Source organism: Muscardinus avellanarius (assembly GCF_963383645.1).
Source record: "Muscardinus avellanarius genome assembly, chromosome: 6".
Lineage (NCBI taxonomy): Eukaryota > Metazoa > Chordata > Mammalia > Rodentia > Gliridae > Muscardinus > Muscardinus avellanarius.
The window spans coordinates 139,544,363-139,569,523 of NC_137791.1; the positions used below are offsets into that span (position 1 = coordinate 139,544,363).

The window sequence follows — 25,161 nt, forward strand, 5'->3', positions numbered from 1 at the left end:
GGCAGGGCGAGCCCGCGGGGCGGCGGCGGCGGGCGGAGCCTGGGCGCCGCCTCCAGCCGCCCGCGCGCGCCCGGCCGCCGCCTCGCCGGCAACCAGCAGACCAACCGAGGCCCCGCCCGCCCGCGCGCCGCCGCGTGTCCCCGCCCGCTCGGTCGGTCGGAGCGCGGCTGGCGGCGCGGCGGCGGCTCGGCACGGCGGCGGCCGGGCGCAGGCAGGCGGGCGCAGCGGCGGACGGCGCCGAGGCCGCCCCAGGCGAGGGGCTCCGGGCGGCGGAGCGCGCCGGACGGGTCGGGGCCCGCGGCCGCCCGCGCCTTTCAATGGGCAGCTCGCACTTGCTCAACAAGGGCCTGCCTCTCGGTAAGGCCGCGCGCGCGCATTTCCGGCCGCGGGCGGGGGCGGGGCGGCCGGGCGCGCGCGGCGCCGGCTTTGTGTGCGAGTGCGCGTGCGCGCGGGGGGCGGGCCGGGCGGCGTGCGCCTGCGCGAGCCGCCGCGCGCCAGTGCGCGTGCGCCCCCTCCCGCCCGCCGCCGGCGCGGTGACAAAGGGGCCCGCGGGCCGCCGCGACCCGCCGCGACCCCGGCCCGGCCCCGCGGGCCCTCCCCGCCGCGCTCGCGGGCGCCGAGCCGGAGCGGGGCCGGCCGCGGCGGGGCGGGGGCTCGGCGGCCGCCGAGGCCGGGATCGCCGCTGGCGGTGCATTTTGGAGAGCCGTGACGCCCGCCCCGGTGGCGCCCGTGCGCGCAGGCTCGCGCGGCGGACGTCGCCATTTGCGGCCCTCCGGGGAGGCCGTCGGGGGTAGGGCCGGCCTCCGCCTGCCCCCGGGGCGCGCCCCTCCAGGTCCTGAAGTTTCCTTGCCATTGGCTGGGACAGAATTGCCTTCTAGGAAGGAAAAAGGGAAGCAGATTGGTTTTCTTCCGGGTGCTGAGGAGCCAGGCGGGCGAGCCGGGAGGAGCCAGGTCGTAAGCGGAGCGCCCGGGCCTCGGGGTCCGCTGGCGTCCGCATCCTGGGCACTCAGCTTTCCCCTCCAGGGGCGCAGCACCCACATGCTCACTTTCCACGCCCTGTCCTCAGCATTCGCGCTTAAGAAAACGCGCTAGTTCTAAGCCTGTGTGTCAGGGTACCCACCACAGAGGGTTGGCATCAGGGCCGCAGCCCCTCTGCTCACTGCCAGCTGCTCCCAAGCGGGAAGTCCTCCCCAGCTCGCGGCGCCTTCTCGGAGGAGGCCCAGCCCGACTAGCATGTGACCTTTCAGTGTCTGTGTCCCCTGTGCAGCGGGGGTACCCCCTGGGCCCTGCCACGTTCAGGGACAGCCCTGTGAGCAGTGTGGGCTGTGAAACCCGTGTCTGCCGCCATTCAGGATGGCAGCTGTGGTTTGGGGCTGCCCTTGCCCTGCTTGAGCTGTCAGGCGTGGCCCTGCTGTGGATGCCAGCCTGGAGGCCCGAGTGTCCTGTGGTACCGTGTGTGACCCTTGAGTGTGACGTGGACCATGGCCCTTGGGTTCCTGCTGGGATCTCAGGGATGCACTGCCCCTGCCCTGTCCTGGCTGCTGCCCGCAGGCCTGCAGTGGGTCTCACCTCACTCTGGGGACAGCCCGCCTGGCCTCTGTTGGCACTGCAGATACCTCTCCTCCATATCTGTGGCTTTATGGTCTCAGAGCACCTGCTGCACCTCTGGTAGTGTCTGTAAAGTGTGGGGGAGGGAGTGCACTGGGGCTGCGCTGGCCCCCAGGAGCCCTCTGCCCCCCCAAGTGCCTCTTCGTCCTGGCCTCGCCCTGTTCCGCCACTCTGTGGTGGCTCTTTGCCCCCCCCCCCCAGGTACTGTGAGGTGGGTGAGGGAGTGGGACACCTGTGTCTGGCCCCGGAGCAGGCTCTTCCTTCCTGGCCCCCTCCTTTAGCCTGGGGGCATAGCAGCAGGGCAGGGGCGGCTTGGCTGTGACTCCTGAGACTAATGATGGGCCCTGCCACTCTCAGAGGCTCCGGTGAGTGTTGAGTTGGGGTCCAGCACCATGGGCTCTGCCAGGCTGGGGCCTTGCACCCGGAACATGGAGGCACAAAGATTGACTGTCTGGCAGACTGTTCCTTGGCACAAGCTCACCTTTGCTGGAGGTGTCCAGGTGGCAGAGGCGACCACCTCTGCGCAGGCTCAGTGTTCTCAGGTGGGCCCTGCTCCGTGCCTGGCTCCCAGCAGCAGTTCTGGCTCTTCACGCTAAGGTTGTCACCTGCCCTTTGAACTTCAGCTGTGTGGCCAGCACCCTGCAGGGTTGGCCTGGTCTGCGGTGTCAGGCTGCTTACCCTCGGGGGTCCTAAGCCCCTGCCCATCGTCCCCTGCTACCCTGGCCCTGTAGCTCCTTGTTGCAGAGTGCCTGAGTCCGGAGTGTGCCTTCTGCATTTGTACTGTGGCAGTGCCTCCTACAGAAAAGCAGTTTCCACCTTGCTTAGAAGACCGAGCTCGGGCAACTCCAGGTAGGGAGCCAGGGCCCAGCCCTGTGCTCATAGGAAGGCCTGGGTCCCAGCTGGGGCAGCCAAGGCATAGGGCTCCATTTGAGGGCAATGCAGCTTGTCCAAAGCTGGTTCTGCAGTTCAGCCAAGTCTCTTGAAAGCAGGCCTGCCACCACCTTGGTCTCCTCTGATGGCTACTGGATTGGCAGTGGCATTTGTGGGTGAGGGCTCTGTGAGGTGGGCATGTCTGCAGCTGCTGCTGTGCCCCGTTCCTTAGGTGGGGTGACTTGGGGCTCCTGGTTTCAGAACTGGCGTGATGCCTCAGGTGGAGACTTTAACATAGCCAGAAGTCTCCTGGGTGGCAGTCATCAGTTGAATGTCAGGCTGAGAGCTGAGGTCATTCCTCTGGGCCGCCGCATGCCCCTCAGCCAGCCCAGACCTTTTCTGCTCATGCATGGTAGAGGAGCAGACCCAGACAAGGCTCAGGCCTGTGAGGCTCCTGGGAACCCCGCAGGGTGGGCTGGTGTGAAGGGGCTGAGGAGTTGGCCCTACAGCTCATGGGCATTGTGGCAGTGGGGACTTCCAAGCCCTTCTGCACCTTCCCCAGCTCCCTTCCACCCCTCAGGTCTGGTGTAGCCCACAGCGCTCTCCTGCCCCCGTCCCGTCCCCGTCCCATGAGCCGAGCTGTCTGAAGGCTGGGTCTCCAGTGCATGATCTCTGAGTCCCCGGACCTCTGCCTCCCGAAGCTGCGTCTTCCTGCAGTGTGTATAAGACGTCCCATGTAGAAGGGCAGGGGTGCCAACATTTTTTGTTCCAGGATGGTCCATGCTCTCCAGCAAGGATGGCATGACTGTTCATTGCTGTGGGGTGGGTGTCCTTTGCAGTGTCTACATGCCACACGTACACACACGGGAGGAAGTCAGTGCCTCCAACACGCCTGGACAGGAGTGGTGAAGAATCCACGCCTTCCACTGCCGTTTTTGCCCTTGTCTTCCCTGGTGTACGATAAGCACCAGTGGTCTGGGGCTCCTGGCCCGTGCTGCCCTGGCACGTTTGGCCTGCACCTCTGCCAGCTTGCCCTCCTGCAGGTTTGTGCAGCCCGTGCCCTCTGTCCAGCCTGTCCACATTGTCCTGGGACTCTTTCCTGGGGTCCTGGTGCCCACTGCCCAGTGGGGTTTAGTTCTGCCAGTCCTGAGATGGCGCCACTCAGCCGTGTTCAGCACTCCCCCTCCGCCCACCCTCTTAGCACGGCCAGGCCCCAGCTTTGGGCCTGGATGGTACATTGCTCGGGAGTGCCCAGGCCATCAGCTCCGTCCTGGAGGGCTGCTTGGGTGTGCTGGTCATTTAGACCTGTGCCAGGAGGGGCTGTGATTCAGCCCGGGGGAAGCGTGTCAGGTGCGGCTGAAGGCTGAGAAGGAGCCTGTTCCTGGCTGAGGCGTGGACGGTCATCCCTGGGACAGGCTGTAGCCAGAGGGTCGTGATCAGGGCGAGCCAGGCTCTAAAGCTTCTGGTGCTGTGATTGATGGGCACTGGGCATGCTGGCGTTGGGTGGCAGTGGGCACAGAGGGTCTTGAGCAGGTAGGGTGAGCAGCGGCTGCGATCGGGAAGAGCAGGGACTGTTGGGGACATGTTTTGGAGTTGAGTCGGATCTCACCATGGCCATGGGGCACCGCGTGCGCAGGCTGGGCACCGCGGCCTGTGGCCTGAGGGGTGCGCAGGCTGGGCACCGCAGCCCTGTGGCCTGAGGCGTGCGCCGGCTGGGTATCGAGGCCTGTGCTAGGGCCTGAGGGGCCTGTGGATGGAGATGGCTCAGGCAGGCACTTGTCCTGTGGCTCTTGGGCCCCGAGGCATCCGTGCACAGCCAGGCAGCTCCAGGACCTGTTGCCTCTGAGAACCTGGGGGCTGCTGTCTCTTGTCTTACCCACTTTCTTTAAAATAAAAATTTAATTTTAGAACAGTTCTAGATTTACAGAAAAATCATGCAGATGGTAGTGAGTTTCCACGCACCACTCCCGTTCCCGCACTGCCATCCCGTTCCCGCACTGTCTCTGGGTAGCATGTGCGTCAGCACGTGGCCCTGTGGGAGTGCTAACTGGGGCCCCTGCTGCGCCCAGCTCGCCTGGGGTGACCAGAGGTCCTGGGCTGCCTGTGCACTCTGCCTGGTGGGAGGTATGGGCAGCCTCAAAGGATAAGCCTTGCGCTTTCCCCAGTTCTGTGGTCCTGCCTCGCAGCCTCTGCATCCACACCTGGGGGCCCCTGGGGCTTCTACCCCTTAGTGAGGTGTAATGTGGGTGTAGGGCCCCATACACTCTGTGCCTGGGGCTCAGGGTGGGGCAGGGGAGCCACAGAGCCCTTTGTGCTGCTCGGCCCCTCCCCTGCGTGCAGTCAGTTCCTTGTGCTTAGCCCTGCTCCTCACGCACACACAGCACTCTCTACTCAGAAGCCCCTACCTAGCCCCCATGCACACTCAGCACCCCTTGTACTTTGAGAGGCCTCCGTGCATGCTCACACTGGAGCCTCCGTGCCCTTGCTCTATCCCCCATGCACATTAGGAGCCCTTGGGCGTTTACTCAGACCCCCCCCCCCCACACTCAAGGTGCATTGTACACTTAGCCCCCATGCATACACAGCCCCCTGTATACTGACTTAGCCCTGCATGCACACTTGGAGATGCTTGTACACTTACCCAGCCCCTGTGCACACTCAAAGGATCGCTTATACTTATTCAGTCCCCCAGTTCACTTGGAGCCCATATGCACACTCAGCCCCTGGCTCCTTGTTACAGAGCTGCCTGTCTCCTCTGCCCAGAGGAATCTCATGCTGTGTCTGCTGTGCTGTGCTCCCCTCTGGTGAGGGTCCCCGGGTGTCAGCACCGACTGGGGGCCTGCTACCCCCCTTCTGAGCCAAGCCACTCTGCAGCCTGCGTGGCCCTCCGCTGCCTTGCCTGGTTCCTTCGGAGCTGTGGGCCAGGGCCTTTCCAGGGCCCTTCCAGCCCTGTCGTGTGGAGCCTGTAGCTGCCGGCCAGGGCTTCTGAGCGGGTGGGAGGATGCATTCAGAGCGCCCCAGCACCAGATGGCTCTAGCCGCTGACCTCCTGCTGTGGTAGGCTGCTGGTTCATCCACAGTACTTCTCAGCCTCTCCCCTGTGTCTGGCCGAAACCACGTGGTCTTGAGACCTGCCTGGAGCCTCGGCAGGGACCCAGTCCCTGCTCAGCCCCTTGAGACACAGCGCCTGTCACACCTCTGGGAGGGGGAGCCGGAGTGCAGCGCTGTCCACCCATGGGCCCAGTGCTTCTGGCTTTCTTTGCCTTGTGGTATGCCAGTGAGCCTGGGTCCCTCGGTGGGACAGGGACCCGTCTCAGCCACCAGCCGTGTCGTGGGCGTACAGGGACACTGGGGGGCGGGCACAGCTTGTGTGCAGGTTAAGAAGCCTCATGGGCAGGACACGCCCAGCCCGCTTCCCGCCCTCCTCCACTGTGCCATTCACCAGTCCAGAGGTTGAAGTGACACCCCAGTCTCTCCAGGGCCACGTCATCTTCTCTGCTCCTGGCCTCTTTGGGCTGAGTTTGGGCCCACTGTCCATGAGCAGCAAACCTGAAAGCTTAGAACTGGTCACACCCTAGGCTGAGGGCCACGTGACACAGGTGGGAGCTGTGGTCTCAGGAGGGCAGGCGCAGTGTGCGGCTGTCAGTGTTTGAAGAGCACGGTGGGTCCTGAGCTAGGCCAGTTGAGGAGGTGTGCTCAGACGTGTCCCGAGGTGGATGCCATCCGCAGAGCCACTGACTCATCATTTCCACAGGCCATTTCTGGGAATGTCCGACCCTCGACAGGAATAAGGGTGCTGGCTGGTTGCAGGTGTCTGCCCTGAACCTGTCGTGGCCATGGAGGAATGAGTTGAGTGCTCGCAGGCCCCTGGGCGAGGGAAGCGTGGTCGGGGAGCCCATTGCTGGGCTTCAGGAGGACTTGGCGTTACCCCTGTGGCCTCAGGTCTGTCAGGGGGCTTCCAGCCTCTCGAGGGGCGTTTCGCCTCGTCCTCCGCGTGGCTGGCCTTGCGAGCGTTGGCAGACACGGAGCAGCATTGATGAGTCTTGGCCAGTGTTGTGTGGTGTTGATTGGCATTGTAAGGACAAGTGCAGGCACGGATGAGTACTGCGGTACTGTCTGTGCGAGGCTGGCCTTTGTGGGGGTCAGAGGGTCGGCAGGAGGGCTCTGGTGTCAGCGTGAAGGCTCCTGACCCGGCCTGGCGTCCAGACCCTGCTACCGCAGTGTCCCTGCTGTGCTCTGCATGGGGCCTGGCATGTGCTCAGCATGTGGTGCCGCGGCCTGGGTGCAGAGGCTGTGGCTCCAGGGCTAGTCCTGTGTTGTGGGCAGTGAGCCACACAAGGTGTCCTCAGGGCCGGTCGTGCCTGGGAGCCAGCGATGGGTTAGTGTGTGCACTTGCAGCCGCAGAGGGAGCAAGGGGAGGATGAGTGTGAAGGCCTGGAAGGAGGGCCGAGCACAGTGGGGCCTGGGGTGTGCTGGCCAGCACCTGGACTCCTGGCCACACGTGGCCCTGCTTGTCTGGCTTCGGGCTGCCTGGCAGGTGGTCGTCTTCCTGGTGGCGTGGGGGGGTCTCCCGCCTGTTGCTCCGATGTCCAGTCGATGATGGAGTCGGGCCCTGTGCAGCGTCCTTGTGCCGAGAGCAGGGACTAGGTGCTTGGTGTCTCTGTGATATGCCCTGGAGGTCTGAGCCATCAGTGCTTACACGACCCCTGCCCTCCAACTGCTGGGGCTGTGCCTGACAGCTCTGGCCCCTGCAGGCAGGAGAGCCGAGCCTCATATTGGGTGCTTGTGCAGGGGTGACGGGCCTTGCAGGAGAGTGGGACAGGATGCTGGAGAGCTGGCCGGCGCCCCTCCTGTGCTGACCTCTTTGGAAGACCAGTGTCCCAGACTTACAGAGGCTCAAGAGTTGTCAGTACAAGATAGAAGCTTCCAGAGTGTCCTCGCCTGCGGCCAGTTCCCCCGCATGCTGACGTCTGGGTGGGGCCAGGGCCTGGAGTGTTCCTGAGAGGGGACCTTGAGGACCGGTGTCACGCTGGAAACGGGTGGGGTGTGCAGCCAGCCGCAGTCCTGTGGCCCAGGTAGGTCTGGCCGGTGGCCTGAGCCATGGTGGAAGCGGCCGCAGCTGGACGGGTTCAGGGATGCGGCACGGGCTGCCCCCTTGAGGAGTTTCTGGAGTCTGAGTGTCAGCTGGACCCTGGATACGTTTTAATGTGTCTCTTGTGTTTGATTTTTAGTAAGACTTTGAGCCCGACGCAGGCCTCAGTGGTGCCGTGGAGCGGCGGCCCAAGAGCTTTGCTTGGAGACAATAAGACGTGGGATGAGGCTCCGTGACAGGACGCGGTTCTGCCTGGGGACTCTGAAGACAAAAAGCTTTGAACAGTCGAATTCATGGTCGTGGAAACCCAGCCCAAATTAAGCAATGTCAGGTTGGTAGGGGTTCCTGGAGTGTGAATTGAGAGCAGCCCCCTGTGATGAGCAGAGCAGGAGCTGAGAACTGCGGCAGGCAGGCTGCCTCGTCAGGTCAGGCCTGGCCTCTGCATGGTCTCTGTGCTCGGGCTGGTTTGTCTGAAGTGTCCTGAGAGTCCAGAGGTGGGTGCCGGCAGTGGTGGGTCCTGGCTATGCACGCTCCTGAATGGGGACCCCAGGCCCCAGCCAGCTCCAGGACAGGGCGGGGCTTGACCTTGTTGAGTTCTCTGCCTGGAGACCACTACTGAGTCCACAGCCCTGGGCCCCGAGGCCGCTTCTCAGACTTAGCTGCTCCGTGCAGCAGGGCAGGCATGTTTCCGCGGCCCCGGTTGCGTCCCGTGGATGGGTTGTTATTGGGGGACCTCAGCACTGGGTCGGGGCAGTTCCGTGATGATGATGAGGGGGCGTCATGCGGGCACTGTGCTGTGGAGGCAGAGGGTTGGCCTCTAGCCCGTCCCATCTGATCTGAATGACAGGTCCCGCCCAGCCATGTCAGTGCAAGAGGCCTCCTTGTGGCAGAGCTGGTCACGGCATGAGGGAGGGGATTCGCACCAGGCCTGCGGCCGTAGTCCATAGATCCCTGGACATTGTCTTCCACGTGAGCCCCCGACATGACCTCCCGGATGAGGTTCAGCCCTCCTGCAGGTGGCGGGTCTGCAGTGCCCTGAACACTGCTGTGCATGTCCGTGATTGCCCACCCCAGGCTTTTACAGAAATGAAAGCGGAGGAAAGGGATATCAGTCCACTTTAAAATAGCAATTACGAGGCAGGGCGCGGTGGCACACACTCGCAGTGCCAGTACTTGGGAGACAGAGACAGGCGGGTTTCAGATTTCTGCTAGCAATTTCACTAAATTTTAAACAAGTAGTGAAAACTTGTTTAAAAATAAAAAATAAAATAGGATGGGCGTGGAACTCAGAGTAGAATGCCCCTGGGCTCAATACTCAGGATGTGTGTGTGTGTGTCTGTCTCTCACACACACACACAAATTGCACACATTACCAGAGAAAATAAGTAACACTTTCACAAAAGAAACAACTTCTTTTAAAGTCCAAGTTGGAGAGAAGAGTAGCCCCTGTTCAGCCGGGCGTGGTGGCACACGCTTGTAATCCCCGCATCGGGAGGCGGAGACAGGAGGATCGCAGTGTGCAGCCAGCCTCAGCTACTTAGGCCCTTTGCAACTCAGTGAGACCCTGTTTCAACATAAAGAATAAAAAATAGGGCTGGGAGTATAGCTTGGAGATAGAATGCCTCTGGGTTCCACCCCCAGTACCACACACACAAAAAAAAGAGTGGCCCAGTACTCATGTTTGCCTGTCTGCTGTCGAGGCACAGAGTGGGCTGGGCTTGGGGGCACTGTGGGAGAGCTCTGGCCAGAGGGAAGGAGAGGGGGAAGGCAGCTGTGACCTGTGAGAGTCTGGTCTGGGTGGGTCTAGGCCCTGTGCTCTCTGTGAGGCGGGTGGGGCGTGGGCAGCGTCTTCTAGGGAGGGCTGGAGCCCGTGGACCCTGAGGGAGGGTGTGCACGGCGGCGGTGGCTGGACCGGCTCTGTTTAGGCCTGGGGTCCAGGAAGGCCTGCGCTACATCTGTAGGGTCCATTCTCGGTCTAGAGGCACACATGGCACGACATCTGCAGGGCACAGCCCGGGCTGGCCGCAGGCCATTGCCTGTCCATGACATGGGCTCTGGGAGGCATGCCCTGCTTCCTGCCGCTAGCGGCTCCAGCCTCTGCACAGCTGCAAGCTCTCAAGGCAGGGCAGGGCAGAGCAGGCTGTGTGTGTCCACAGGACTGGGCTGGCCACAGGGTTCGGCCTCCGCCGAGCTGTGTGGGGGCCTGCCTGGGGGGCTGCACTTCTTGGGTCCTCCCCCGCGCCCTTTCCACTGCCCCTGGGCTGGCCCAGTGCCGCGGGGGCTGCCCATTCTCCTGAGCAGGTTTGTGTGAGGCTGTGGGTGGCCAAGCCCCAGATACACTCTGCCTGGCTGTGGCCATGCCTGATGCTGCCTGCATCAGGAAGTGCCCAGGGGCTGCGTGCTTGCATTGTGGCTGCCAAGCCCTGATTTCTCCACCCTGGCCCCAAAGAGGTTTAGCTGTATCATGGAGGGAGGTGGCTTTTAAAAATCTCTTTTCTTTCTTTGGATGCTGAAGATAGAACCTAGGGTCTCACCCACACTAGGCAAATGTTGTACTGCTGAGCTGCATTTTAGCCCTAAAGATTCCTTCACTGTAGCCAGGCAGGGTGGAACATGCCTGTGATCCCAATACTTGGGAGGCTGAGACAAGAGGGCTACAGATTTGAGGACAACCTCAGCCATTTAGCAAGACTCAGCAACCAACCAGACTTTGTTTAAAAAAAAAAAATAACAATGGGCTGGGCGTGGTGGCGCACACTTGTAATCCCTGCACTTGGGAGGGAGAGACAGGAGGATTGTGCAGGTTCAAAGCCAGCCTTGCTGGCTTAAGAGACCCTGTTTCCAAATAAATATAAAATAGGTCTGGGAGTGTAGCCTGGAGGTAGAAGGGTTCCATCCCCAGTACCACCCCCCCCCAAAAAAAAAAAAATAAATAAAATTAAAAAAATAACAATGGGCTAGAGGTGTAGCTTGGAAGTTAGAATGCCCTTGGCTTCAATCCCTAGTAGCAAAAGAAAAAAGATTCTTTTTCTGGGGACCTGAGGGGCTCTGAGTTTACTTTAGCCTTTTTCTACCTTTGCACTAAGATCTACAAATGGAATGAGGCCAGGCGGAGTGGGAGCATACGTTGACGTCACTTGTGATCCCCTTGGGATTCCGGGCAGTCACACTGGTGGCATTAGGCGGAAAGGAGCAATGGGCGCTTTCCTAAGGCTCGCTGTGCTGTGGTCTGCCTGTTCCAGGTTGAAGGTGACCCATAGCTGGGAGAGTGCAGGCCTGAGGCCCCTGCTGCCCTCCCCCGCCCCTGCGGCCCTGGGGTCACCCAGGAAGCCCTGCACCCTGCAGGGTGCTGAGCGCGCAGACATGAGTCTGGCTTCCCTGGAGTTCAGATGATTCTTTACGGAGGCCGCCTGAGCAGAGGCTTGTGCGGATGCGCTCAGGGCCGCTCTCGTAGCCCTGGTGGGTGTGGGCTGCAGCTCTAGCTGGGGCCATGACACTAGAGGACGCTGAGCTGGGTGTTCATGTCTTGCAGGCGTCCGACCTCCAATCATGAATGGGCCCATGCACCCCCGGCCCCTGGTGGCGCTGCTCGACGGCCGGGACTGCACGGTGGAGATGCCCATCCTGAAGGACGTGGCCACGGTGGCCTTCTGTGACGCGCAGTCCACGCAGGAGATCCACGAGAAGGTAGTGCCATGCGTCCTGCCTTGGCGGTGGCCGAAGGTCACGTGGGGTGGGGGTGGAGGAGGCCCGTCCTCCAGCCCGAGCGGGCATGTGGCAGTGGCTGTGGCCTCTGAGTACCACTTGGACATGAGTGCTCCCGCCACCATCCCAGCCCTGCCAGGAGGCAGAGGCTGGCTGTGCTCAGTGGCTTCCTGGCTCATTTTCACCTTTCCCCCAGAAAGTGGAACTGGGTGTTGGCTACTCACGGGAAGCTGCACACGGTGCTGGGAGCCGTCAGGAGCTGCCCCTGGCCAGCACTGCTGCCCTCGTTCAGAGCGTCCATTGGCCGCGGGACCCTGGAGCGAGGTCAAGCCGGGGCAGCTGTGGGCAGCTCCTGGAGCCTGTGCTGCTTAGATCTTCGAGGCACAGGTGAAGGTGCTGTGAATGTGCACATTCAGCTTGCATTCGTGGTTAAGTATTTGGGAATCTTCTTTCCATGAAGACAGAGAAAAAAGTTTGTCTAAAATTATTCAAAATAAAGCTTAGAGAGCCGGGCGTGGTGGCGCATGTTGTAATCCCCGCGCTTGGGAGGCTGAGACAGGAGGATCACACAGGTTCAAAGCCAGCCTCAGCTACTTATCAGCAACTTAGTGAGACCCTGTTTCCAAATAAAGTATAAAATAGGTCTGGGAGAATAGCCGGGAGGTAGAAAGCCTCTGGGTTCCACCCCCAGTACCAAAAGAACAAAAACAAAACAAACTCAAGCTTAGGCGTCTCCAAGAGCTAGCAGGGTAGTACCAGCACGGCCGCGAGCACGAGACCTGTGGTCTGTGGGGGTCTTTCCTCCTGTGGAGGGTGCTCCGCTCTGCTCCCGGCCGCCGGGTCTGATGGCATCCACAGCTCTGCGCATGGCCTGCTCCTCTAGCCTCAGCCTTGGTTTGCAGCTCACCTGACCCATCGTGCCTCGGCACCCACCATGCCCTCTTCAGAGGGGACTCATTAGCCAGGCCTCGGTTTATTTCTACAGGTTGTTTTCGAGTGCAGCATTGCTTCAACACAACCAGATAAGCTGGTGTTCAGGGGGTAGGACAGAGAGCAAACCCAGTGGGAGCAGAAGTGCCGGCTGCTGAGAGCCCGTCCCGCTGTGGGCCCTGTCACCACCACAGCTGGAGAGAAAAGCCTGGCCGGAAAACACTGAAAGGACAGCAGCAAATGCGGAACGGCCACTGAACTTCAGGCCCCGTGGGCAGGCATGGGGAGCGGGAGACAGCAAGGAGGCGCTCTGACAAGGCTCCGGTGATGGAAGGAAGGAGCTGGAAGCAAAGGTTGAGGACTTAAGCCTGAAGAGTTTCCAAAGGGGACGCTGATGCATCAAGATCCGTTAAGAGCCGGGCACGGTGGGCACGCTCGTCAGCCCAGCACTCAGGAGGCTGAGAACAGAGGACTGCAGTTCACGGACAGCCTCAGCTGCTTAGTGAGGCCCTCTGCAACTCAGTGAGACCCGGTTTCAAAATAATAAAATATAGGGCAGGGGTGTAGCTCAGAGGTAGAATGCTCCTGGGTTCCATCCCCAGACCCGCAAAAAAACAAAACCAAAAAAGATCCGTTAAGGTGGTAGGAGTGGCCGCCAGGATACTGCCCTGGGAAACATTTTGGTGGTTTCATACAAGTTAACTGTGCCCCAGCAATGCACCCCTGGGCATCTGTCCTAGAGAAAATTCACATCCACACAGATGCTCGTATATAAAGGTTTAGGGCAGCTTAATTTACAGCAGCCCAAACCAGGCGGCACCCAGTGCCCTGTAGTGACCGTGCACACTCTGGTGCGTACACACCATGGAATCCTACACGGCACAGAACAGGAGCAGAGTTGATGGAAGCAGCACGGCAGACGGTCTCCGCCCGAGTGAAAGCGGTTCCAGAGGGCTCCATGCTGCCTGAGCCGCATTCTTGGGAGAGGAGTTCACACCGGTGGGAAGCAGAGCTGCCGGGCAAGGGTGGGGGCAAGGGTGGGGCGCGTGCCTCGAGCTGGCTGGACTCCTGCTTACGTGACGGGTCTGTGTCGGGTGCCGTGGCTACTTGAATGAGTATGTGTAATTACAGGTGTGCACACACACCTGTGCGAGCAAGGGACAGGTGAGGGGCTGGAGTAAGGTGCATGCCTGAATGAGAACCTCTGTGGAGTGAGGAGGCCTACGCGGCACCAGCCGTAAGGAGCCCCTGGCATAGGGCCAGGCCCTCCAGAGAGAGCTGGAAACTTAGGATCCCCCAGGGACAGAGTGTTACTAGAAAAAAAATCATGAGTTATCTCCTTGTAGAGAGCTGAGGTGACACCTAACTGAAACAGTAGCAGAGAACCAGCAAGAGGCCTGGAAAATAAAAAATGTGTTCCAAAAGCTTTAATTGTAGCTGGGCGTGGTGGCGCACGCTTGTAATTCCAGCATTTGGGAGGCTGAGACTGGAGGATCATGGTTCATGGACAGTCTCAGCCCTTTGCAACTTAGTGAGACCCTGTTTCAAAATAAAGAATAAAAAATAGGGGAGGGGGTGTAGCTCGGAGGTCGAATGCCCCTGAGTTTCATCCCTAGACCCACAAAAAAAAAAAAAAAAAGTTTTAACAAGAAGCTAGACACAGCCAAGGAAGTCTCAAGAAAGACAGGAGCCGCGAGGGGCCGTGCGAGCCCCGTGCCAACCCTTCTGCTTCTAGCAGGCGTGCAGCCCAGATAAGGCCTAGCTTCTGAGTGGTCTTGCAGCTGAGCTGGCCAAGCAACAGCACTGCAACAAGAAGTCAGAGGAAGTGTCGGGTGCAGGCCCCCTTCCTTCCTGTTGCTGGAAACCAGATGGGAGGGAGCGCTGGAGCCTAACCCGACAGCCATGGACACAGCCCGCTGGCCACCTCTGTCCAGGCTCTGCCCGGGAAATAAACGCGTCACGTGACTGGGGGACTCCTGCCTGGAGCATCGCTGTCCTCAGCGAGCTGGCGTCGCCATTGTGTCGCAGAGGAGGAAACGTCATGTTGCTGACGGGAAGATGCTCGGCGCACAGTGGAGACGTGGCTCCTGCACGGCTCCTCCTCCGCCACAGCCCTGGAGGAGCGGCCGAGCACCGTAGACATCCCCGCGCCAGGCGCGGCGCGGCTTACGAGGGCAGGCTGCAGCCAGGACTGTGTGTCTGATCAGACTGTGGAGGAACCAGGGAGACTGGGAACTGGGATCCTCCCGGAGGGCTGGGGCGGGGTCCTGCAGCAGCTGGAGGTCCCAGAGGATGAGGGACAGGGCTGTGCTGGGAGCAGCACCTGGACGTCCGCTCTGGGCACGTTCAAGAAGCAGATCTCAGAACACCAGAGGAAGCAGCAGCCAGCAGGCACTGCGGGGCAGGGCCATGAGGTCCTGTCAGGCAGGCCCCGACGCCAGGACCAAGGCGTGGTCCTCTGAGACATTGCCAGGTGCAGGCTGTTGCTGTCATACCCAAGATGCTGTTGCTGCCACCATGATGCACAGATGGGAAGCCCAGGAGCAGCCCCGGGCACAGGACACAGGTGTTGACACAGCATGTCAGGAAGAGCATACCACAGGCCCTCACTAGCAGGCGCACAGTCCAGGTGAAGGCCGCCGAACAGGGTTCTGGGGACCAGATACAGGAGCAGGATAGCGTTCTGCCAGCCAAGCAAGATGTTTGAGCTATGCAGGTAGTGGGGGATTCTAAAGGAAGTGGTTGGCTTCGGTGACTAAAACAGCACAGTGCGTGGACAGCGGGATGGAACGGGGCCTCCAGTAAGCAGGATAAGAGCCCCGTAGCCAGTGGCCAAGATAGGACGGGGCCTCCAGTAAGCAGGATAAGAGCCCTGTAGCCAGTGGCCAGGATAGGACGGGGCCTCCAGTAAGCAGGATAAGGGCCCCGTAGCCAGTGGCCAGGATAGGACGGGGCCTCCAGTAAGCAGGATAAAAGCCCCGTAGCCAGTGGCCAGGATAGAACGGGGCCTCCAGTAAGCAGGATAAGGGCCCCGTAGCCAGTGGCCAGGATAGGACGGGGCCTCCAGTAAGCAGGATAAGAGCCCCATAGCCAGTGGCCAGGATAGGACGGGGCCTCCAGTAAGCAGGATAAGAGCCCCGTAGCTAGTGGCCAGGATAGAACGGGGCCTCCAGTAAGCAGGATAAGAGCCCCGTAGCCAGTGGCCAGGATAGGACGGGGCCTCCAGTAAGCAGGATAAGAGCCCCGTAGCTAGTGGCCAGGATAGGACGGGGCCTCCAGTAAGCAGGATAAGGGCCCCGTAGCCAGTGGCCAGGATAGGACGGGGCCTCCAGTAAGCAGGATAAAAGCCCCGTAGCCAGTGGCCAGGATAGAACGGGGCCTCCAGTAAGCAGGATAAGGGCCCCGTAGCCAGTGGCCAGGATAGGACGGGGCCTCCAGTAAGCAGGATAAGAGCCCCGTAGCCAGTGGCCAGGATAGAACGGGGCCTCCAGTAAGCAGGATAAGGGCCCCGTAGCCAGTGGCCAGGATAGAACGGGGCCTCCAGTAAGCAGGATAAGGGCCCCGTAGCCAGTGGCCAGGATAGGACGGGGCCTCCAGTAAGCAGGATAAGGGCCCCGTAGCCAGTGGCCAGGATAGGACGGGGCCTCCAGTAAGCAGGATAAGGGCCCCGTAGCCAGTGGCCAGGATAGGACGGGGCCTCCAGTAAGCAGGATAAGGGCCCCGTAGCTAGTGGCCAGGATAGGACGGGGCCTCCAGTAAGCAGGATAAGAGCCCCGTAGCTAGTGGCCAGGATAGGACGGGGCCTCCAGTAAGCAGGATAAGGGCCCCGTAGCCAGTGGCCAGGATAGGACGGGGCCTCCAGTAAGCAGGATAAAGGCCCCGTAACCAGTGGCCAGGATAGAACGGGGCCTCCAGTAAGCAGGATAAGGGCCCCGTAGCCAGTGGCCAGGATAGAACGGGGCCTCCAGTAAGCAGGATAAGGGCCCCGTAGCCAGTGGCCAGGATAGGACGGGGCCTCCAGTAAGCAGGATAAGAGCCCCATAGCCAGTGGCCAGGATAGGACGGGGCCTCCAGTAAGCAGGATAAGAGCCCCGTAGCTAGTGGCCAGGATAGAACGGGGCCTCCAGTAAGCAGGATAAGAGCCCCGTAGCCAGTGGCCAGGATAGGACGGGGCCTCCAGTAAGCAGGATAAGGGCCCCGTTAGCCAGTGGCCAGGATAGAACGGGGCCTCCAGTAAGCAGGATAAGAGCCCCGTAGCTAGTGGCCAGGATAGGACGGGGCCTCCAGTAAGCAGGATAAGGGCCCCGTAGCCAGTGGCCAGGATAGGACGGGGCCTCCAGTAAGCAGGATAAGAGCCCCGTAGCTAGTGGCCAGGATAGAACGGGGCCTCCAGTAAGCAGGATAAGAGCCCCGTAGCCAGTGGCCAGGATAGGACGGGGCCTCCAGTAAGCAGGATAAGGGCCCCGTTAGCCAGTGGCCAGGATAGAACGGGGCCTCCAGTAAGCAGGATAAGAGCCCCGTAGCTAGTGGCCAGGATAGGACGGGGCCTCCAGTAAGCAGGATAAGGGCCCCGTAGCCAGTGGCCAGGATAGGACGGGGCCTCCAGTAAGCAGGATAAGAGCCCCGTAGCTAGTGGCCAGGATAGGACGGGGCCTCCAGTAAGCAGGATAAGGGCCCCGTAGCTAGTGACCAGGATAGGACGGGGCCTCCAGTAAGCAGGATAAGGGCCCCGTAGCTAGTGGCCAGGAGGCAGTGTGTCCCTCTTGACCCATCTCCCCGGCACTCAGGGACATCCCCCTGGACGTCCCGCCAGCTGGCTCGGCTCTAGCAGTCTGAAGATCTGAGTAGTCAGAGGTCTGGCCTGCACATAGCTAGCACAGCACAGCACAGCCTGCTGTGGTGACGATTGCAGTGACAGCCGCGGCGTGGGAGGACCGGCTCTAGAGGGAGCAGGCGTGGAACTGCGTCCACGTGCCTCCAGCCGTGGCGTGAGAGGACCGGCCCTGGCGGGAGCAGGCATGAAACTACATCCACGTACCTCCAGCCGCGGCGTGGGAGGACCAGCTCTAGAGGGAGCAGGCATGGAACTGCGTCCACGTGCCTCCAGCCATGGTGTGAGAGGACCGGCCCTGGCGGGATCAGGCGTGGAACTACGTCCACGTGCCTCCAGCCGTGGCATGGGAGGACCGGCCCTGGCGGGAGCAGGCACAAAACTACATCCACGTGCCTCCAGCCGTGGTGTGGGAGGACCGGCCCTGGCGGGAGCAGGCATGGAACTGCGTCCACGTGCCTCCAGCCGTGGCGTGGGAGGACCGGCCCTGGCGGGAGCAGGCATAGAACTACATCCACATGCCTCCAGCCGTGGCGTGGGAGGACCGGCCCTTAGAGGGAGCAGGTGTGGAACTGTGTCCACATACCTCCAGCCACATGGGAGGACCGGCCCTGGAGGGAGCAGGCATGGAACTGTGTGCACGTGCCTCCAGTGGCAGCCTGGCCTCCTCTTGCACCGGCCCCACTCTGGCTTAAGCTGGTGCCAGCGAGTCCCATGCAGACCTGCCGCCCGCTGGTGTGTCCTGGGGTTCCATCCCAGCCCAGCAGCAGTGTGTCCTCAAGCTGCTTGGGCATCCTGCAGGCTGGGGCCCTGCTGTTCTTGTCCTGGTGTTGACACTGGGTCACCAGCGGTGGCGGGGCATGCCGGTGCATGTTGGCAGAGTGGCCTCTGGGAGCCCTGACTGAGGGACAGTCTGGCCGCACCGCACCTGCTTGCTTCTCCCTCGAAGGCTAACAGGACACCTGGGGCAGAACACACGCTTTGAACCACTGATGGGGATACAGGAAGCCTGTAAGGATTGTGCACCTCAGGCTGGTGGGGCAGCTTGGTGTCCTGGGCTGTAGGCCTCCAGACAGTGCCCTGGCTGGCCGCTGACCTGCAGCTGCGCCAAGCCCTGCAGGCACGTGCAGGTGTGGGCCCAGGATGCTTGGTGGTGGGCTCCCCTGGGGAGTCAGCTGGCCCCTCTGCCAGTGCCCAGAACCTCAGAGGGGCTGTCCAGTGGACAGACACCTGCTTCGTTTCTACAAACATGTCAAGAAGAGAGAAGCAGCGAGTTTGACTCCAGAAGCACAGACTCTGGAGGCAGCCGAGGCCCACAGCAGGGCTGTCCAGACACATTTCAACCACCTTCTGGTGGCCACACTCTGGAACAGCTTGAAACTGCACTTCAGGCTCCACTGCCATGACCAAGTGCTCTTGTTCCCACGTCCACACACAAGCCTTCAGGCTCGGCGGGTGGGACCTGTCCAGTCGGCCTCTCCAGTGCTACCTGGGACTCTGTCCACCTCTCCCCATCCCTGCTATGCATGGCCCTAGGCCCCGCAGGCCTTCCTTGTTGGCCTGTCCCAGTGGCCCCCACCTCACTGTGGCTCTGCCAGCTGCCAAAGTGCTCCCCCCACATTTGCCCCACCTAAGGGGCAGGAGGCAAGGGCAGTGGCGGCCTTCCTGACCCACCCCTAACTAGCAGGACCTCAGCTTCCCGCTCCGTGCACTTTCCACAGGGCTCTCAACCCCGCGTGTACCTCACACATCCAGATTAGATCTAGGATGGGGACGCACCTGTGCTGCCCGATGCCATCCCAGAGGCCAGGGGTGGGGTTGAGGGCAGGTGCGCCTACTCGTCTACGTGTGGGAACAGGTCCCTGTGCAGATGTCCAGTCCAGTGGACATGTGAGCTGACCCTGCCGGCCCGGTCGTGCGGCCCTGAGGTCATAGGTGGAGGTCACCACCTCCCAGAATGCTTGCCGTGGGGTTCTGCGGGCAGGTCCAGGAGTGGAGGCCAGGGACCCCGTGCTGCACGCGCTTGCAGCCACCCGGGTCTGCCGGAGTTGACAGGGGTGTGGACACGGAGGGCGCTTCAGAACTCAGACCATAGCCGGTGGGTGGTGTGGTAGGTGTGGGCTTGCTGTGCAAGGCATGGCCTTGCCCTACCCCTCAGGCCATTCGCCCGTGCCTGTCACAGATTCTCAGCTCTATGTCCATGAGGGTGTCCTCCTGGTCACAGGGTTGGCTGCCTTTTTCCCCGTCGGCGCCCTGTGGTCCTTCTTGTTTCAAGACCAGGCTGCCTGCCTGTCCTTGCGGCGGCGCCCAGGGCGCTGGCTGCGCATCCTGGGCAGAACGGCACCCAGCAGGCCGCGGCCACTCAGCACAGCCCCTCACTCTCCCGGCAGGTGCTGAACGAGGCCGTGGGCGCCCTGATGTACCACACCATCACACTGACTAGGGAAGACCTGGAGAAATTCAAGGCCCTTCGAATAATCGTCCGGATTGGCAGTGGTTTTGACAACATCGACATCAAGTCAGCAGGGGACTTAGGTAGGAGCCTGCAGCTGCCTGCCCAGTTCCTGCCAGGACCTACCTGTGTGCCTCACCTTACTCCTGAGGCTTTCCCTCGCAGCAAGTGAACCTGCTGGGGCTCCCTGGTGGACAGAAGGTGACTCCGTGCTCGGGCAGGTGGAGGCATCAGCATTCCTCAGAAAGCCTGGCCTGGGTTTGTGTCTTCTGACCGGGCGACACAGGACCAGGCTGTGGCCTCATGCACGTCCGTGCTGTGGCATCTCTCAGCTAGCCATCTCCTTGTAGGTGCCAGAATCTGGGGTGATGGGAGGGGGCATCAACAGACAGGTGGTCCTGTTCTCTGTCCCCATACAGTGGGAAAGGCAGGGTGTGTTTGCCCACAGTGTGTGTGTGCATGCACTTACAGGTGCACCTGCATGTGCCCTTGTGGAAATGGGTGCAGCAGTGTGCTCAGCCACAGCACTGGAGCAGCTTGCTATTTTCTGTAGTGTTCTGTTTTTCTACCTAGAAGAGGTGGCAGACGGGTTGAATGGGGTCAGGCTCAGCATCTGTGCTTGGCACTCATTGCCCAAGGCTGGGGCTGCTGCTCTTCCTCCAGGTGTAGCCCTAGAGACTGCAAAGGCAAGAGCAGTTGTGTGATCCTGCTTGTGGGAACCACAGCAAGGTATTGGAAAGCCAGTTTTTTTCTGGTTTGTCCTGTTTCTGTGGCACTGCAGGGTCTGGGCCTCAGCTGGTCTGTGCTCCCTCCAGGACCCACCGGCCACATCCCCAGGCAGGACCCTCAGACAGCAGATGACATCTCTGCTGACCCTGATTTCCAGGCTGGGGCTCCACAGCCGGCCATGGCCTGAGCCCCAGCTACGCTTGGCCCTCTAGGGGGGCTAGTGGGATAGGTGGCCCGGACCGTTTTCTTTCAGGTGGCAGTTTTGTTTGGGTCTCACAGACTGTGACCATGTCCCCCTGGATCTCCTTTACGTTACAGCACAGTCAGTTATTTCTGGAGGGCAGTGTGGGGTACTGTCCTGGGTTCTCCCTATCTCAGACTTCTTTAACATTTGGGGACAGACCTTGGAACAACTACAGAGCCTCTTTAGGGTTGTGTAATGCTGCAGGAAGCACAAGTAAGGATGTCTGGCATGGGGGATGGTGTGCCAGGGAGGAGGTCGGGGACCAGAGCGAGGGGAAGGGGTGTAGGGACAAGTGTGCACCTCTGGATAAGGCCCAGGGCAGCGGGAAGCAGGGAGGGGAACGAGAGTCTGCTGACAGTGCCTGGGCCTGGCGCCTCGGGCAGTGGGAAGGAGAGAGGCCCTGTCTGACTTGCTCCGGCTCCTCACGTTGATCTTGGTGGTAGATGAGGGATGGATGAGGCCTAAGAGGCCCCCAGACCTGGGGCCAGGGCCTGCTTGTCCTGGGGAGGACAGTGATGCCCAGGGGTGCTGGCGGGCAGGGCGAGCTCTTGGGTTCCGACTGGCTGGGACCCTGCTTGTGTGTGGCCATGGCTGCCCAAGAAGCTTGAGCATCAGCTGGCCGCACTGGGCTCTGCTTGGCCACCTGCATGCCCCACTCCCTAGCTGTTGGGAGGGTTCAGGGCACCTCTGCCTGCGCTCCGCACCTGCTGCTGTGAGGCTCCAGGTGCAGCATGAGGGCCCCTCGGTTGGAGACAGACCCAGGACCCCATGTGCGTGAGCTGGCCCGTTGCTGCGTCTCCCCGGCCTGGGTGCCGTGGGGACCTGTCCTCTGCCTCTCGCTGCCACGGCCTGGATGTGGCAGCCACATGTGTGTCACGTGTCCCCCCAGGCATCGCTGTCTGCAACGTGCCCGCGGCGTCTGTGGAGGAGACTGCAGACTCGACCATGTGCCACATCCTAAACCTGTACCGGCGGACCACCTGGCTGCACCAGGCCCTGCGGGAAGGCACGCGGGTGCAGAGCGTGGAGCAGATCCGTGAAGTGGCTTCCGGAGCTGCCCGGATCCGTGGAGAGACGTTGGGCATCATCGGACTAGGTGCGTTGGCGGCCATGGCTTGGCACACACAGCCCAGCCCGTGCCTGCCACTGCCACCCTGCACGGGTGCCTGGAAGAAGCTAGGCCCAGGGCGCCTGCCACTCGCCTGTACACACAGGCACGCACAGGGCTGTCAGGTGCACACTAGCACGCACACAGATGTCACGTGGTGCCACACATGCATGGCACATCGCCACACACTCACCCCGCGCAGCGCGGTGCCCGGGCAGGCGGGCCGCCCTCCTCCTGCGCCCGTCCTTGTGCTTGCTCACCACTCGGCCGCGTGGGGGTGCGTCTGCAGCATCCCGGAGCTCCGCGGCCTCTCTCTTGGTGGTGCCCATCTCCCAAGTGGGACCCTGGTTGGATGGGACACTCGGTCATGCGAGGTCCCCTGGTTACCTCAGCACCCCACCCTGCCAGCGTCAAGGAGGGGGGACAGCTGGTGCCCCTGGCTGACAAGGGTGTGCCTAGGACAGGTTCTTGAGCCAGAAGCAACTTTCACCAGTCTGTTGGACGTTTCCAGGTACACTGGGCTGAGTGTGAAGTAGGGCAGTACCTCCCGCCTGGTCCCCATGTGGGCTGCGGGGCTGCATCTTTTGGGCTTGCCTTGTGTTGACCGAGGGGCCAGGTAACCCCGCCCTTCTGCGGCAGGGCCAGCCTGTGTGTGGCCAGGAGACCCTGCTTTTCAGTGCCTTGTCTTTGAAGTTCGAGTAGGCCCTTGGGGACCCAGGGAAGCTGGGCCCTGTGCTCCTCTCGGTGCCACCCCGGCTCCTGCCTTGCCTGGGGTCTCATCGTGGCTGCTCCCCTATCTCCTGGCCCTTGGTAGCGCTGCTCTGCTTCACCACTGCATTCTGGTGGCCCCCATCTGAACCAGCCCAGAGCCCCTCGGAGGCCTGGTCCACTCAAGCTTGGGACTCAGGGGCGTAGGGATGGCTCTCATCACTCCAGCCGCCGGAGACAGGGTCTGCCCCTGCCGTCTCGCTGAAGGCCTGTCTGTGTGCTCTTGGCCTCGCTCTGGAGGAGAGTTGTGCCAGCCCCAGCGCCCAAGGCTTCCTCCCCGTGCTGTGCTCAGGTTACCTTCATTCAGAATACAGGGACCGATTCCGCCAGTGCCCTCGGGTAGGGCCGCCCGTGGACAAGCTTGCGTGAGCTGTCCTGTGGTCTTGCTTCTGTCCAGTCAGATTGTCCCCACCTCATCTGTGCTAGCCCACGGCCCCAGCCTGCACCATGTTCTGCCTGTCCTTCCCTCCTTTCTACACAGTCCACGGAAAGTGTCCCCATCTTGGCATCCCATCAGCCCTGGGCTGACGCAGCACCGCTGGCCCTCCGTGGCCAGTGCTCTGGCGCCCTGCACTGCAGGCTAGTTTCCTCGGTGCTGCTGCCTGTTCCCGTGGAGCAGGGCCTCTGTGTCCATCTTCTGACCATCAAGCTTTGGGCTCGTCCATGTCTGTTCCTCACGTAGCGTTTCCTTCCTCCAGATGAATAGACTCTGTCGTGTGAAACAGCAAGGCCCACTCATCTGCCTTCCTGACAACACGTTCGTATAAGTCTTTTGTATACAGAGCATCGATTTCTTTTGTACTCATTCCCAGGAGTGGAATGAGTCACATAACAGAAAAGAAATTGCTAAGCCCTTTTCCAAGCAAGGGCTTGGCTTTGACTCTCATTTGCCGTGTAACTGTCCCAGATAGTTCCACGTCCTTGCAAACATTTGGTACTGTCAGTTTTCATAAATTTAGCCCTTCCAGTAGGACTCACGATAACTCAGTTTTATTCTAGTTTGCAGCCTAGTCGCCTTAGCGACTAGAAGAGGGGAAGCTCTCTTCTTGTACCTCCGGGCTGTCTGGAGCTGCTGTGCGTCAGGTGGGAGCTTGCCACGTGTTCCTCCTGTTCTGCTTGTTCTTTCTGAGTCGCCCTGCATGGGTCCCTTACGTCCCGCCCGGGTTGCTGTCGGCGGTCTGTACGCTGTGGTCTCTCCCCATCATCTGCCTTCTCACCTCCTTAACGTCTCTGATAAGAACAACTTCTTGTTCTGAGGAGGCCCAGCTTGCCACTCGGTTCTTCTAGGTTGATGCCTTTTGTGTCCTCAGGAATCTGAGATGCTGTTTTCCTGGGAGGCTTTGGGGTCCTGGCTGTCACGGGCTCAGGCACCGCAGGCACACCTGGCATCTGCTAGGAGGCAGGGGCAGGTTTGCTCTTCTCCTGAGGGCAGCTGCTCTGTGCTGTGCCCAGGTGGCCTGGGGCTGGCACCTCTGTCAGAAGCCACTGCCTGCAGGAGGGGTGAGTCTCTAGTGCACTGACCTGTTGCCTTTTCTGTCACCACTTCCACGCTGTCCCAGCTGCAGGCAGCCTTGGAACCAGGCAGGTCACATCCTTCAAGCCCCTCTGCGCTTCCTTCTACTTGAGAATCAGACTGTGTTTTGTCAGGTCCCTATGGGGCTTCAGGAGCACCGGCCGCTGAACACGTGGGAATGACACAGCTCTCCATTTGTTTTATATTTTAATTTTCCTTAGCAGTGTTTTGTAATTATCAACATGGAAGGTTTCAACACCGCGGGTTAAGCTCATGGTTAGGCTTTTTCCCTGGTGTTGAGGATGGACCCACACCTGTGTGCTAGGCCCATGCTGCCACTGAGCCTCACCCCAACCAAGTATTTTTTCACAAGTTTTCGCTGTTATAAAATATGGATTTACTTTTATTTTCCAATGGCTGGCTGTCGATGTTCAGCACGTTTGGTCTTTGTATACTGACTTGCACAGCCTCACTAAATTCTACTTTGTTGATTCTCTTTGGTTTCTGCATACACTGCTGGTCCACCTGCAGAGAAACACGTGTACTTTTTCTTTTCATTACCTTTACATTAACTGTGAGGCCAGTTACAGTGTCGAGTAGAAGCCCTGTGGGCATTCCCGTTTTGCTCTCGATCTAGGAGAAAAAGCTTTGGCGCCTTCCCCATGAGAGTGGAGTTGTTGTGGGTCTTCTGCCCCCATTTACTACAACGTGGCTCCCGCTGTCCCGCTCTCTTGGGATTAGTGTCTGTGTGGTCTATCTTTTTGTAATGCTTTTCCTCTCAGCTTCTCTTCTTGTTCTTTAACAGAGGTCAGCTTTCCTTCTCTCTGCTGTAGCTGAAGTCACTCGTCCTGCCATGGGCTTCAGTCTTCGAGCGCACTGTCCTCTTCTTGCCGTTGGACCTGTCAAGCCGGTTCTTCACTTCAAGTGTGGTTTTCAGATCAGTCAACCCCCCCGTGGGCCTGGGAATGTAACCCAGGGGCACTCGACATCCGAGCTACACCCCTGCCCTATTTTTTATTTTGAAACGCAAAGGGCCTCACTAAGTAGCTGAGGCTGGCCGCGAACCGCCATCCTCCTGTCTTGGCCTCCCGAGTGCTGGCATTACAAGCGTGCCACCACGCCCGGCTCTTTCTGGAACTTCTGCTTGGTCCTTCATAGCATTGCCATTTCGCTTCTGGAATTCAGCACCTTTTCACCTATTTCTTGAAATTTGCCTGTGATTTCTATGATATATTTACGGTGTTGGAAGTTCTTAGCTAATCTTTTATTTTTATTTTACTTATACGTGTAGCATTGAAAATGGTATACATTT

General features: G+C 60.5%; 1 protein-coding gene across 2 annotated transcripts in view; it reads left to right on the forward strand.

Annotated features, from left to right (window-relative positions):
- Positions 1-317: 317 nt before the first annotated feature.
- The window catches only part of CTBP1 (C-terminal binding protein 1), a gene marked incomplete at both ends in the record, with an annotated part of 30,382 nt that continues 5,538 nt past the window's right edge, over positions 318-25,161 (forward strand). For both annotated transcript variants that reach the window (XM_080697802.1, XM_080697803.1), the window contains 4 exons: positions 318-357; positions 11,102-11,256; positions 19,426-19,570; positions 21,350-21,556. In XM_080697802.1, coding sequence (XP_080553928.1) covers positions 318-357; positions 11,102-11,256; positions 19,426-19,570; positions 21,350-21,556 — 547 coding nt within the window. The remainder of the gene's footprint in view (positions 358-11,101; positions 11,257-19,425; positions 19,571-21,349; positions 21,557-25,161) is intronic.